This window comes from Esox lucius, chromosome 16 (genome assembly GCF_011004845.1).
Source record: "Esox lucius isolate fEsoLuc1 chromosome 16, fEsoLuc1.pri, whole genome shotgun sequence".
Classification (NCBI taxonomy): domain Eukaryota; kingdom Metazoa; phylum Chordata; class Actinopteri; order Esociformes; family Esocidae; genus Esox; species Esox lucius.
Genome location: NC_047584.1, coordinates 11,410,393 through 11,426,136, shown reverse-complemented (window position 1 = coordinate 11,426,136; position 15,744 = coordinate 11,410,393). Strand labels below are relative to the sequence as shown.

Genomic DNA, 15,744 nt, shown 5'->3' with positions numbered 1-15,744 from the left:
TCTTATTCAATTTTCTAATATTATTCAGCCGTTAAATTAACTTCTATGGTATAATTGCACATTTATAACGATTATGGTAAGGTCAGGGGTTAGGTACCTTGTTGAAATGGTTTCTTGCGGTCTCTGTCTCACTTGTCTCCTTGTTTTTTTCGCTTCATATTTTGACGTTATATTCAGACTGCGAAATCGGAGGGGATAAGCAACTCAGAGAAACAGTGGGACCATGAGGGGAAAAAAGGGTGGGAATCATCCCAGTCTTTGTGCATGCATGGCATGTGAAGTGTTACCTGACCTTCACAGATGTCTCCTCCTTCTCCTCCTAAACCTTTCTAACTCCCTGTCTTTCTTCCACTCTTCTTGATTCACACAGTTGTATCCCAGCAGCCCACCTTGGCAGTTAGAGGAGAGGCTCCGCCCCCATCACCATGACAGTAGCGTTGCTGAGGGACGCAGCCCCCCTGTCCGTGACTGGCCTTTTGCTCTTCCCCCTGCTCCTACTGCCCCTCCCCATCGTGTGGTCCCAGAAACCCCTGCTTCCCTCCCAGCCCACACCGAGGGCCACGCCCCAGTACCTGTCCCGGCCGGAGTGCACCCGCAGAGAGCATCCTGTTGTCACCTTCCAAGGTGAGTCTTCATCTACTGCACACCTGACTGAACAGCACAACCCCTCAATCACTGACACAACCCCTCAATCACTGACACAACCCCTCAATCACTGACACAGCCCCTCAATCACTGACACAACCCCTCAATCACTGGCACAACCCCTCAATCACTGACACAGACTCTCAATCACTGACACAACCCCTCAATCACTGACACAGCCCCTCAATCACTGACACAACCCCTCAATCACTGACACAGCCCCTCAATCACTGACACAACCCCTCAATCACTGGCACAACCCCTCAATCACTGACACAGACTCTCAATCACTGACACAACCCCTCAATCACTGACACAGCCTCTCAATCACTGACACAACCCCTCAATTACTGACACAGACTCTCAGTTACAGACACAGCCTCTCAATTACTAACACAGTCTCTCAGTCGCTGACACAGTCTCTCAGTCGCTGACACAGTCTCTCAGTCGCTGACACAGTCTCTCAGTCACTGACACAGTCTCTCAGTCGCTGACACAGTCCCTCAGTCGCTGACACAGTCTCTCAGTCACAGACACAGTCTCTCAGTCACAGACACAGTCTCTCAGTCACAGACACAGTCTCTCAGTCACAGACACAGACTCTCAGTCGCTGACACAGTCTCTCAGTCGCTGACACAGTCCCTCAATCACAGACACAGTCTCTCAGTTGCTGACACAGTCCATCCATTACTGACACGTCCTTTCACTGACAAAGCCTCGGAGTCACTGAGACCACCTTTATGGTCCTTGAAGACCCTACCTCTTATGGATGGATGCAAACGTGATGATCCACAGTGAACGTTTACTCATATCATTTTCTGAGCAGCTTCTCACCTTAGAACGCATATTGTTAATAACACTGTCAGTCCTTTAACTTTTATTGTGCAGGGTCATGAAATGAACGCCCATCAACATTTTGTTATCAGTTTGTTTTCGCCTAAGATTGTTTTGCCAACAGGAAGAGAGCGATGCTGTACACCCATTACTATTAAATTACTGAAGAGAGTTACTGTACAGACTTCATGGCGAACAGGCTACAAGCAGGAGCAGCTTTTTCAACCTACAGTCAGTGTGCATTCGTTTAGGGTTTTATGTACATTATATATTATATCTGGCCTTAATATGTCACTTTTCACTGACATAATTGACTCTGCATGTGAGCCAAGAAATTTGAAGTAATATGTGTCTCAAAAGGTTTTGATTCGGTGGTCCCCGTAAAAGACTAGGTGGGGAAACGCCATTGTTAACTCAGACCGTACGAAGATGAACGGGGAAGCTTTATGTTGATACCAGCTCGGTATGACAGGCAACACTTGTACAAAATAACACTTTTCATTTCCATTTCTCTGCCTGCCAGCTTTAACAAATCCAAACATTGGTTTACACTCTAACACACGTACATCCACATATCCACACACACACAAAGGATTGAGAGAAAGAGAGAACATTGTGTACAATGAGTGTGTGCTTTTGTACTGTATTCAGTGAGCCAAGAAACAAGGGTGTTTCTCCATAGAGAGATATTCAAAATAAAATGTAAAAAAGTTCAATTGTCATGTTTTTTGAAATTGGCTATTTTTCTGAAATAAAGGAAACCAAGTCTGTATCACTGACAAAGATAATTACATATCATTCAAATAAAACCACATACAAAACCAATCATAGCATGTTTCAAGGCATTACATAAAGATAAGTATTCAAGCCAATTGAATCCAAATTGTTTTCAGTACAGGATTCGTTTTTTCCACGGGGTGGGTCCTTTTTGCAGACCTTTTTAGCAGTCCAACATTGACAGTGTAATCATCGTATGGAAGGAAACTTGAAGTCATGTGGTGATATCATTCTGTGGTTCTACACCCTCTAGACTTGGTGTCTTTTTCAAGGGAGGGAGGTGTTTTTGTTAGCCTCTTCAAGGGCCCTGACTAGATAGAGTGGAGAAGAAACTCAGTTCAGAAAGAAAATATAGAAAAAGTGGAGTGAGGGCTAGAGGGTTTTCTTATTATTGGGCAAAACTTCTCCAAAAGCAATGCTTAATTCCCCAGGGACCCTAGCCTGCTTTTTATTGTAGTGCAGCATTGCCTTCTGAAATTGTATTTCTGCAGGGGCCAGTTTATCAGTGGTAATCCTTCAGTGTCCAGAACTGGAAGCCAAGGAGGACTCCACACCATTGACTCCATGATTTCAAATGATTTTCCATTAACATGAGATTGGAATTGATGTTGGAAATTGTAATGAAAGCCGGACATCGTTTCAGGCCATCCTCAAACATTTCCTCAGCGTCAAAAATACATTTAATTCCTTCCATCCGTTCCATTTATGTCCTTCCTTCCACTCAGCACCGGTTCCTACCCTCCTAAAAATCACCCTGCCTACCTAGCCACGTACCAACCAGATTCTTATTGGACCGCCTTCAGTGCTGCCGTTTGCACATCAAAGGCAAAGCCTCTTCAGGATGTCTCTCACGGATGAAGGGCAGACGCCTCATTTGCTTACGGTGGCTGGCAGTATAAGCCTTTATGTTAGGGCAGCCACTATAGAAACGCTGGCACAATGAAGGTATCAGCCTGAACCTAAGAGCATTCCCAGTGACTGATTAGTGTTTTATGGCAGGGTGGTGGAGCGCTAACAGAGGCTAGTCACCTGGCGGAGGGGCGGTGGACCTTTTTCATCTGGCTGGGAGGGCGCGTGTGTCTGCACAGGGAGGAGTCACGATCAGGGGTCTCCTTCCTGGCCTCTGTAGCCTGAGACGCTGGTGCACTCCACTGAAGCATGGTTATCCATCCGCATTTAGGGGCCCCTCCATCCTCTCTAGGGGTCTTTAGATGTTCCGCGGGCGTGATAGGTATGCTTTGAAAGTGTTGGCTAAGCTGAAAGGGAATGGTTTCTCATAGGGACAGGGCGCGCGGTGCGGTTAAAGAAGCGGTAGATGGTTATGGTCTGAGTGAATACTCACAATGGCGCTGAACCAGATGGCGTCCCCGGTCTTGTCGTCACAGCGTGTGCCAACAAGCTGGTGAGAGTCTTCACAGGTTCCCAGGCCGTGGTTTCAACTACCACTATCGTCCTTAGAAGACAAACACGGGAACATCCTAATGACTACACCGTGTCCTCACCTCTGTCATCCCAGACTGCTTTGAGAGGATTGTCAGGTCCCATGTTCGATGGCAGGCTGACCGGATCGATTTCTTTTCTGTCACTGTCCACACAAGCGACACACACTTGGAAAACAGGAACACTTTTGTGAGCCTGGCGTTCATTGACTACAGTTCAGCGTTCGACACTATTGTTCCCTCCAGGCGGATGCTGGATTTCCCAACAGGAAGAACCCATGCAGTAGCACTTCCTCCCCATTGACTCAACACTGGGACAATTTCTTGTCCTCGGCCCTTCTCTTTTACTTCCTGTTCACTCCTGAACGCATGGCCCTGCTAGACAGCGACTTCGTCGTCAGTTTTTCTGGCATCCCCACTGGTTTAGGCATCCAGTGGCGGTTTGTCAACGTACAAGGAAGAGGTAAGGAATCTGGCATTGTGTTGCCGGGACAATAACTTGTCCCCTCAATGTCAACAAAACAAAGGAGACGATTATTAACTCCAAGAATCAGAGGTGGAAATATGCCCCAATTCAAATCTACAAAGCTGTACTGGAGAGTCAGAAGTTTTCATTTCCTCTCATTCACACAGCCAAGGACTTGTCATGGACCATCAACGCCACCAATGTTGTCAACATGCCACTGAAGGCGCTGTACTTCTGCTGCACCATTGGATCTCAGTTTCTACAGGCTCGCTAACAGCTTCCATTTGCAACCCGTTAGACGGCTCAACACTTGAACTGGACTGGTTTACCACACCTCACATTTGGCCACAAATGCAAACACGTACACAAATACAGCACACGCATACATTCTTGCAATATGCACACTTCATAACTGCTGCTACCGTGAGACAATTTGTTCAGTTAATTAATGCTCAGTTTCTTACTATTTGCTACAGCGCAGTTCTTCAACCCCCCATCACCACCCCCGCGCCCCCGTCCGTCCGTCTGTCATTACTGGATATCATGCAGTCGCCACTGTGTCTGCGTCCTTATCTTTTTTTAAACTACTACCTATCAGCATTCTGTCCTTATTACTGTTCTTTTTCTCCCCACTATGTTTTTAAAAAGTCATGAGGGAACTGGGAAGTAAGCATTTTGTAGAATGGTCCATACCTGGCACTTCCTGTTCATATGACAATTAAAACTTGAAACGTGGATTCAGTGGACTGAGCACCTAATTATGCCTTGCAAGAGACGAAAATAAGCACTAGATTAGCAAAGATGATACTCTAGAACCTAGAAAGGCAGTAATGCTAGAACCGATGTGGCCAGCAACGCTGTTGGAAGGACACCACTGAGCTAGCAACAGTCGCTGTTGACAATAGTGATCGTGATCATTATCAATCAATGTGTGGCAGACGGAAACTGGATAAGGCCCTGTAACCGTGTAATTATCATCCTCTCCTTCACCTCTGCACCAGTAGCCAGTATCACTTCTCCCTGCTATCGATCAGAACAGGCCTGTAGAAGGGGTCCTCTAGCCCGGTCAGAGGTGGTGACAGAGGATCACAACAATCCTCCCCTCGCATTCCATTCCACAGATCAGAGGAGAAATATGGCCTATAGGCACATCCTCCCTTACTTACTCCCTCATTCTGACAGATGCCATTTTGGCTAATCTCACCACAGAGCCTTGCGGTGATAACCTGGTCTCAGATCTCTCAGATCTCTCAGATTTTTATTTTTATTTGCTCTCTTGCTAACTTTTTCATTGTCGTGCCACGGGCATTAGAGTTGGCTAAACTGCCAGACCCGGACTACCAAACAGGCTGTGAATGCACCCCAGGTCCCCAGCTATAGGCGTAAGATTGCTGAAAGCAGTGGCGAATTGTGACTATTGGACCTAGGCCTTGCACAGGGAAAGATATTCTCAAAAAGAAAATTCGACTAAATAATGATTAAATATCACGGAATCACAACGTCACTCATTTTATGCACACAACATATAATCTAGTTCTAATGCAGGAAAATCAATACATTTTGAATACATCCTAAATCAAACAGACCTGAGCCAGAGTATAAGTTAATTCGATTGCTTTGTGTTAGCCTACGACTTGCTGCTGAAATGTTGAGGGCTTTTTCCTCAGATAGCCTACTACAAAAGCAAATGGTAGCTAAATAATAATAAGTAAATGGGGTATTTGTTGCACTAACATAACCAGAACAGTCATGAACACAAATGATGTGACCACTAGAGTCCCGAAGTGACACTATCCATATCTACAGTACCACATGTTGGCTAGGCATGTTTTATAAAACTGATCTGTCATAACTAAATAAACAGCAAAATAAAAAAGCATTTCATGAAATTCAGTGTATGTAATTAGTCAGTACGTCCCAATCGTGATACTTCCCAATCGTGTCAATATAAACCCACCTCCAAATCGAAATGTATAACTACTTTTCCCATTGAAAACCTCCTTCATCAAGTTCAACATGCATAGTTTGAATGCCACACTGCTGATCTCCTACAGTCATGTAGCCAACATTTCCATAGACATCTCAAACAAGCAAGCTGCAAAACGGAAAAAGCTGTGCCATTACCAGATGATGACCGTTTGAAACTAACATCTTGTTGAAAGTTCCTTTTTAAAATGTTTAACAAATTAGCCAGGATAATTGATCCTAACTTCTGCTGTAGCCACGGTCAATGTCAGTCAGCTCTTAAAGCGTGCTTCAACAACGAAACTAGCTATTTGCTTGCAGTTACTGCTGTGTCTTAAGTCCTGATGTGTTATTTGCCCCCTCCAAAATACTCCCACCTTTGTAAGTCAAACGGTGATTGGTTAAATATATAGTTTGACTGACAGCTGCTGAGACACCACTAAAGACAAATCCTGATTTCTCTGCGTTATTGATCCTGTGGTATTACCCTTGTGATATTAACCCATACTAAACTGAAGAAATATAATCAGAAGAGATTAAAATAATTCAAAAAGACAACATCAATCTGCACTCCTAAAGCTAGTTCTTCTGGTTTCTGTTCTCACTGAGTAATCTTCTCTTCTCTCGTCTTCCTCTCCTTTCCCTCCCCATCTCCCCCACCTGTTCTCTCCATCTACCTCCCCACCTCTCCTTTCTGTTTCTGTTCTCACTGAGTCCCCTTCTCTCATCTTCCTCTCCTTTCCCTCCCCATCTCCCCCACCTGTTCTCTCCATCTACCTCCCCACCTCTCCTTTCCCTCCCCATCTCCCCCACCTGTTCTCTCCATCTACCTCCCCACCTCTCCTTTCTGTTTCTGTTCTCACTGAGTCCCCTTCTCTCGTCTTCCTCTCCTTTCCCTCCCCATCTCCCCCACCTGTTTTCTCCGTCTACCTCCCCACCTCTCCTTTCCCTCCCCATCTCTCCCACCTGTTCTCTCCATCTACCTTCCCACCTCTCCTCTCCTATCAACCTGAAGTTTCTCTAATAGACAATGGATGGTTTAGTCGGCTCCGGTAGAATTGTCTCGCTATCTGTTCTCGTCCGGGTAATGACGCCGTCGTTTAAGCCATGTTGCCATCCAAAGGGCTTTTTGAGAAAGAGAGATTTCTCTTATTTATTTTTTCAATGGGAAGCGTGAAAGTTTGAGAACCCCTGTGTGATTTGACTGGTCTTAATTGTCCTTTGATATCAGGGGCCGGTGGTGGGTGGATCCATCAGTCACTGTGTGGAATGCTCCTCCATCACAGGGAGGCAGTGTGCTCTCGTACCCACTAATGGGCTATCACACTCAGCATGCTGAAGGGGCTAAATGAATGGAGAGAGTGAGGGCTAAAACTTTGGCTTAATTTCCACTTTGGTTGAGTTGAGACTGGTGGTAGCAGGATTCTCTGTCTCTCTCCCTCTGTATGTGTCGGTCTCTCTCTTTCTCTCTCTCTCGGTCTGTATGTCTGTCTCTCTTCCTCTGTCTTTGTTTTTCTTTGTCACAGACCAGTCATAGTGATCTGTGTCCTTTGAACCTCAGTCCTGTCCTTACATACACACACACAGACACACATGCACAGGCACACACGTGCATCCTCTCCCCGCCCCATCCAAGACACAGGTGGGAAGTGCCTCACCGAGCATCTTTGCCAAAGTTTGAGCCATCCTGGATGTTTTCTCCAGAGACCTTTCAGGTTTCTGCCTGGCTGGCTGCTTGGCGTGCCGATTAACCCCAGACCTGAGTGTGTCCAATCCAGCCCCTCTCTCCTGGAGTGGCCCTTTCTCAGCTGACAGACACTTTTCTCGCCTCCATTATCACTGCTCACTCTAGAGTAGAGACATGCTTCATTGAGGCACAGCAGTCCTCTGTTCTCCCTGTGAGGGCAAACAGCAGCCCCCCCCCCCCCCCCCCCCCCCCCCCCCCGAAAACACACACACGCACTGAGACAGACTGATACACACACACGCACACAGACAAACGCGTGTAGAACTTAGGAGGAGACTAAACAAAACACATTTTTTTTATGGAATTTGAGAAGATAAGCTGCAGCAATCTGCCGTGTCTGATAAGATCCTGGACGCTCAGGAGAGAGGGAGAGAGATAGAAGTGGAGGTTGGAGAGAAAGAGTGAATGATGGAGAGAAAGAGCATGGGAGTGGGAGGGAAAAGGAGAGTGGCAGTAGGACAGAAATATGGAACGAGGGGAGAGAGAGAGGAGAGAAAGGAAAAAAAGAGAGGGAACAATCCTTTGAGTGGCAGAGTTGAATAAGAATGAGAAGAGCACCCGCCAGGTACCAAAAGACATCACAGTAGTTTAAACAGTGATAGGTCCACTTGGCCTGTACCAGAGCTGAGCTCAACCCAGGATTTCTATAGCATTATTTGTCTGGGTCATTTGGGTTACTGTTTTTCATTTCTTTTTTATTTTAACTTTGTTATTGAATAGACAGAAAATTCTTCAGAAATTTGGTGCATGCTTATTATTACTTTATATAATTTTTTTATGGAAACGAAAAGATAGATATACAGCACAACCGCATAAAAAATCCAGACCTGACAAACATTTTAAGACCAAAAAAGGGAAAATAAAGTTTCTACTCTTCTTCCCTAAAGGTGGTTATTGGTTATTATGTAGCGTACAGTTTGTCACAGCATTCCTGATACACCTCCCTTCATTGAATCAGGAATTTTCTGACATTTTCTTAGTTGCATTTCAGAGCAAAAGCAGAGAGCTTCTAAAGCATCAGAGGGATCTCATTGTTGAAAGATATCAGTCAGGAGAAGGGTACAAAATACTTTCCAAAGCATTAGATATACCATGGAACACAGTGAAGAAAGTCATCAAGGAGACAAAATATGTCACAACAAAGAAATTAACAAGAACTGGACGTCCCTCCAAAATTGATGAAAAGACAGGTCAGGGAGGCTTCCAAGAGGCCTGCAGCAACATTAAAGGAACTGCAGGAATTTCTGTCAAGTACTTGCTGTGTGCTACATGTGACAACAATCTCCCGTATTCTTCATATGAATGGGCTATGGGGTAGGGTGGCATGACGGAAGCGGCATGACGGAAAAACATCCAAGCCCAGCTGAAGTTTGCAAAAACAAACATCAAGTCTCCCAAAAGCATGAGGGAAAATGTGTTGTGGTCTGATGAAACCAAGGTTGAACCTTTTGGCCATAATTCCAAAAGGTATGTTTTGAGCAAAAACAACACTGCACATCACTGAAAGAACACTATACCCACAGTGAAGCATGGTGGTGGCAGCATCATGCTTTGGGGCTGTTTTTCTTCAGCTGGAACCGGGGCCTTAGTCAGTGTGGAGGCAATTATGAACAGTTCCGTGTACCAGGCAATTTAGGCACAAAACCTCCAGGCGTCCTTTAGAAAGCTGGTTGTTGTGAGTTTTTTATTTGTAATTTTTCCCCCTCAAAGATTTCAGTTTGTTTTTCAATTGAATTGTTTACATAATAGATCACATTAAAGGTGGAGTAAGTTCTGACATGATTCATCTTCGTCTCATTCTTTTATATCACAAGAACCTGGCATTTTAACAGGGGTGTTTTTTATATCCACTGTACATGGTCAGTGAATGACAGCAGAATTTGCGTAAACTAAGTCCTGCCATCACTATGCGAGACAGTCTGTTGGGGTGACTGATGACAGGCAGGTGCACTGAGAACAATGTCATTCATACCTAATTAGCCCCGGAGGGAACAATCAACACACCATGTTCAAATAACATTATGAAAAAGGAATTTAATGTAATTAAGAAAATTCTGCCCGTAGAAGCCAGAATGTAACAATAAACAACAAAACGGTTTACTCGTTCACAAATAAATAATTAGGTTTCCAAGGTTATTGAACTGAACGTCAACTGCCGGTGATTTGTTATGGTTCTTTGTGTGTTTAGGGACAACAAAAGCTGTCCACTAAGTGATGAAAGCATCCTCGTATCTCCAGTTCTAATAACACTGTGGTGATTTGATTTGCATACTGAAGGGTTTTCTATCATATATTGGGTATTGGATTCATTTGAATTGCTGCGCTCCGTTTCGTAACAGGACTGTATGAGGACTTATCTTCCTGATGGATATCTGGAGTCCAGCTAAGACAGGTGCTGTTATGGATACTCTTCACTAGACAGTTCACATCATGGGCAGGATCTACACATTGCAAAGCATTCCATCTGCAATGATACCAAACAAATCTGATCTGTTTCTCACTTGACAAGCTAGCCTCAACATTTCACATTGTGTTGCCTTAAGTTAAACATTGTGTTGACCTGGAGTCTGTGCTCATGGGCTTGTTCTTTCATGTGTCTTCACTGTACACAAGAGACAATCCATAGGATTATATGTGATAAAAAATTCTGCAATACTGTAATACAATACCGATTTCGCCAACACTGATTAAACCTAATCCTGGACTAAAAAAGAAAGCTTGGTGGAGATGCTTCACTGAGATCGATTTTTTTATTCCAGAAATACACTTAATCTGAGTTTGTAAAACCAGAAAACACAGATTAAGTGTTCTTTCTCCTAAATGGATTCTGCAGTTACTAAGGACACATTTGGTTTCCAAGCTGCCTCTAGCTGCCGAAGCCTCTTGCCCACAGCTAGTATATTCATGTGTGGTGAAACAGAGACACCACTTTACGTTATTTAATAGAGGCTGTCTCTCTGGGAAAAGAAGCTGTGAGTCTTTTTTAATTCTGTCAAGACGGGGATATAAAGGTTATGATTTATTTTCCCCTGGAGTGTCTCAGTCTCTATCCTCTGCCACCATCTCCGGTGGCTAATACGTTAATCTGTCGCTCCGCAGATCGGACCAAAAAAATGCAATAATCGTCCATCAAGTGTAGATCCAGGCTAGAGGCCACCACAGGGGAGGAAGGCTTTCATATTTATCTCCCTTTATTGTGCCATTGACTTCTTGTCACGGTTGTGGGATGAAGAGGACACAGGCGCAGAGTAGAGGTAGGTAAGGTAATCCATTTAATACAAAATAAAGAATGCAGGACTCCAACAAAACAAAAAGCAGCAACCAGTGACGTGGGTATTCCTTACACAGGATAAACAAAACCAAAATGAACCACGCCTTGGGGCCTACAAACTAAACTTAAATAGGGTCCCCAATTGGAGGCAATGACTAACACCTGCCTCCAATTGGGGAAACCAAAAAAAGGAGTAGAGGTGGCTAAAGGCCACCTCCTGTCCTGTCCTGGCTATGCCCCGAGCCCAGCGCAGAGATGGCTAGGGGCACAGCCAGGACGTGACAGTACCCCCCCCCCAAAGGCGCGGGCTCCCGACCGCAAGACCGGGACGACCACACCCGGACCGGCGGAGGCTCAGCGCCCGGAGCCGCCGGCACAGGCCGGGGAGGCGGAGCCGCAGGGACAGGCCAGGGAGGCAGAGGGTCAGGAGACGGGAGAGCCGGCGGAGGGACAGGAACCGGCAGGAGAGCCGGCGGCGGGTCGACAGCCGGCGGAGAAGCAGGAGCCGGGGGAACCGGCGGAGGGTCGACAGCCGGCGGAGGAGCAGGAGCCGGGAGAGCCGGCGGAGGAGCAGGAGATGGGGAAACCGGCGGAGGGTCAGGAGCCGGCGGAAGAGCCGGCGGAGGAGTAGGAGCCGGCGGAGGCGGCGGAGGGTCCGGAGCCGGCGGGAGAGCCGGCGGAGGAGTAGGAGACGGGGGAGCCGGCGGGGGAATAGGAGCCGGCGGAGGAGCAGGAGCCGGGGGAGGCGGCGGAGGGTCCAGAGCCGGCGGAAGAGCCGGCGGAGGAGCAGGAGATGGGGAAACCGGCGGAGGGTCAGGAGCCGGCGGAAGAGCCGGCGGAGGAGTAGGAGCCGGCGGAGGAGCAGGAGACGGGGGAGCCGGCGGGGGAATAGGAGCCGGTGGAGGAGCAGGAGCCGGGGGAGCCGGCGGAGGGTCCGGAGCCGGCGGAAGAGCCGGCGGAGGAGTAGGAGCCGGGGGAGCCGGCGGAGGAATAGGAGACGGGGAAACCGGTGGAGGGTCAGGAGCCGGCGGAAGAGCCGGCGGAGGAGTAGGAGCCGGCGGAGGAGCAGGAGCCGGTGGAGGAGCAGGAGCCGGTGGAGGAGCAGGAGCCGGGGGAGCCGGCGGAGGGTCCGGAACCGGCGGAAGGGCCGGCGGTGGGTCCGGAGCCGGCGGAAGAGTCGGCGGAAGAGCCGGCGGAGGGTCCGGAGCCGGCGGAAGAGCCGGCGGAGGAGTAGGAGCCGGGGGAGCTGGCGGAGGAATAGGAGCAGGCAGAGGAATAGGAGACGGGGGAGCCGGCGGGGGAATAGGAGCCGGTGGAGGAGCAGGAGCCGGGGAAGCCGGCGGAGGGTCCGGAGCCGGCGGGAGAGCCGGCGGAGGAGTAGGAGCCGGTGGAGCCGGCGGAGGAATAGGAGCCGGCAGAGGAATAGGAGACGGGGGAGCCGGCGGAGGAATAGGAGCCGGCGGCAGGTCGGCAGCCGGCGGAGGAGCAGGAGCCGGGGGAGCCGGCGGAGGGTCCGGAGCCGGCGGAAGAGCCGGCGGAGGAGTAGGAGCCGGGGGAGCCGGCGGAGGCATAGGAGACAGGGGAGCCGGCGGAGGAATAGGAGCCGGCACCAGGTCGGCAGCCGGCGGAGGAGCAGGAGCCGGGGGAGCCGGCGGAGGGTTGACGGCCGGCGGGGGAGCAGGAGCCGGCGGAGGAGCAGGAGACGGGGGAGCCGGCGGGGGAATAGGAGCCGGTGGAGGAGCAGGAGCCGGGGGAGCCGGCGGAGGGTCAGAACCCTGTGGGAGAGCCGGCGAAGGAGCCGGAGACAGGGAAGCCGGCGGAGGTTCAGGGAGAGCCGGGACAGGCGAGGGCGCCGCTGAGGCCGGGACAGGCGAGGGCGCCGCTGAGGCCGGGACAGGCGAGGGCGCCGCTGAGGCCGGGACAGGCGAGGGCGCCGTAGGACGATGCGGGGGCTCCTGGGCAGGTGAAGGCGCTGCGGGACAAGGCGGCCAGTCCACCGCGGGCTCGGGCGGCGGCCAGTCATCCGCGGCCTCGTGCGGCGGCGGCCAGTCATTCGCGGCCTCGGGCGGCCAGTCAACCGCTGGCTCGGGCGGCGGCGGCCAGTCATCCACGGCCCCGGGCGGCGGCGACCAGTCATCCGCTGGCTCGGGCGGCGGCGGCCAGTCATCCGCGGGCCCGGGCGGCGGCGGCCAGTCATCCGCGGGCCCGGGCGGCGGCGGCCAGTCATCCGCGGGCCCGGGCGGCGGCGGCCAGTCATCCGCGGGCCCGGGCGGCGGCGGCCAGTCATCCGCGGGCCCGGGCGGCGGCGGCCAGTCATCCGCGGGCCCGGGCGGCGGCCAGTTCACGGCGGGTCCTGGCGGCGGCGAAAACAGGGCAGCGGGAGGAGCTGGCGGCTGAGGCCACTGGGCAGCGGGTGGAGCTGGCGGCTGAGGCCACTGGGCAGCGGGTGGAGCTGGCGGCTGAGGCCACTGGGCAGCGGGAGGAGCTGGCGGCTGAGGCCACTGGGCAGCGGGAGGAGCTGGCGGCTGAGGCCACTGGGCAGCGGGAGGAGCTGGCGGCTGAGGCCACTGGGCAGCGGGTGGAGCTGGCGGCTGAGGCCACTGGGCAGCGGGTGGAGCTGGCGGCTGAGGCCACTGGGCAGCGGGAGGAGCTGGCGGCTGAGGCCACTGGGCAGCGGGAGGAGCTGGCGGCTGAGGCCACTGGGCAGCGGGAGGAGCTGGCGGCTGAGGCCACTGGGCAGCGGGAGGAGCTGGCGGCTGAGGCCACTGGGCAGCGGGAGGAGCTGGCGGCGGAGGCCACTGGGCAGCGGGAGGAGCTGGCGGCTGCAGCCACTGGGCAGCGGGAGGAGCTGGCGGCTGCGGCCACTGGGCAGCGGGAGGAGCTGGCGGCTGAGGCCACTGGGCAGCGGGAGGAGCTGGCAGCGCTGACTGCGTCTCCCAGGCAGCGGGGAATGCTGGCTGCGGCTCCCAAGCAGCGGGGGGCGCTGGCTGCGGCTCCCAAGCAGCGGGGGACGCTGGCTGTGGCTCCCAAGCAGCGGGGGGCGCTGGCTGCGGCACCCAAGCAGCGGGGGACGCTGGCTGCGGCTCCCAGGCAGCGGGGGACGCTGGCTGCGGCTCCCAGGCAGCGGGGGACGCTGGCTGCGGCTCCCGGGCAGCAGGGGGCGCTGGCGGCGCTGGCTGCGGCTCCCAGGCAGCGGGGGGCGCTGGCTGCGGCTCCCGGGCAGCAGGGGGCGCTGGCGGCACTGGCTGCGGCTCCCAGGCAGCGGGGGACGCTGGCTGCAGCTCCCAAGCAGCGGGGGGCGCTGGCTGCGACTCCCAAGCAGCAGGGGTTGCTGGCGGCGCTGGCTGCGGCTCCCAGGGAGCGGGGAGCGCTGGCTGCGGCTCCCGGGCAGCAGGGGGCGCTGGCTGCGGCTCCCAGGCAGCGGGGGGCGCTGGCTGCGGCTCCCAGGCAGCGGGGGGCGCTGGCGGCGCTGGCTGCGGCTCCCAGGGAGCGGGGAGCGCTGGCTGCGGCTCCCGGGCAGCGGGGGGCGCAGGCTGCGGCTTCCGGGCAGCGGGGGGCGCAGGCTGCGGCTCCCGGGCAGCGGGGGGCGCAGGCTGCGGCTCCCGGGCAGCGGGGGGCGCTGGCTGCGGCTCCCGGGCAGCGGGGGGCGCTGGCTGCGGCTCCCGGGCAGTGTGGGGCGCTGGCGGCGCCGGCTGCGGCTCCCGGGCAGCAGGGGGCGCTGGCTGCGAGAACCGGTACGGCGGGTCCCGATAGCCCCACCAGTCCTCACATCTCCCAACATCAGGGAAAGCCCTCATAGGCCCCCCCGGCGTTGTTGCCCGACGCCTAGGAGCTGGCACCGGGCAGGGCTGGGGCACCTGGACTACCCCACACGTGAGCACGGGTGGCACGGCCGCGTCCTTCCATTCCGCCTGCCCCCACAGCACCCCGCCAAGAAATTCTTGGGGCGGACACACGGAGGTTTGCTTACGTCGCCTCCGTCGACGTCTCCTCCGGGGTGGATGCTGTGGAGGCCCGGTGTGCCGCAGAGGACAGTAGGGGTTCTCCTCCTCCTCGGTGTCGCTGTCCGGCCAACCGAGGAGTTCCCCTACCGTCCATTTCTGCTGTGTCTCTTGGTGGTGGTTCATTCTCTCACGGTTGTGGGATGAAGAGGACACAGGCGCAGAGTAGAGGTAGGTAAGGTAATCCATTTAATACAAAATAAAGAATGCAGGACTCCAACAAAACAAAAAGCAGCAACCAGTGACGTGGGTATTCCTTACACAGGATAAACAAAACCAAAATGAACCACGCCTTGGGGCCTACAAACTAAACTTAAATAGGGTCCCCAATTGGAGGCAATGACTAACACCTGCCTCCAATTGGGGAAACCAAAAAAAGGAGTAGAGGTGGCTAAAGGCCACCTCCTGTCCTGTCCTGGCTATGCCCCGAGCCCAGCGCAGAGATGGCTAGGGGCACAGCCAGGACGTGACACTTCTCCCCTGGTGTGTCTCTGTGTGTCTTTGTGACCACACACATGCGCGAGCGCACACGTTGTGTGCTATGTATGTGTGTTTGAGGTGAAGGCAACCGGCACATTAAACCATTTGTAAGGAGAAAC

At 52.6% G+C, this 15,744-nt stretch overlaps 1 protein-coding gene across 8 annotated transcripts in view; it reads left to right on the top strand.

The window, feature by feature from the left end:
- The window catches only part of sema5ba (sema domain, seven thrombospondin repeats (type 1 and type 1-like), transmembrane domain (TM) and short cytoplasmic domain, (semaphorin) 5Ba), a 155,299-nt gene that overhangs the window by 67,198 nt on the left and 72,357 nt on the right, over window positions 1-15,744 (top strand). For all 8 annotated transcript variants that reach the window (XM_010879736.5, XM_010879733.5, XM_010879732.5 and 5 more), the window contains one exon: window positions 371-624. In XM_010879736.5, coding sequence (XP_010878038.2) covers window positions 426-624 — 199 coding nt within the window. In that variant the 5' untranslated portion in view covers window positions 371-425. The remainder of the gene's footprint in view (window positions 1-370; window positions 625-15,744) is intronic.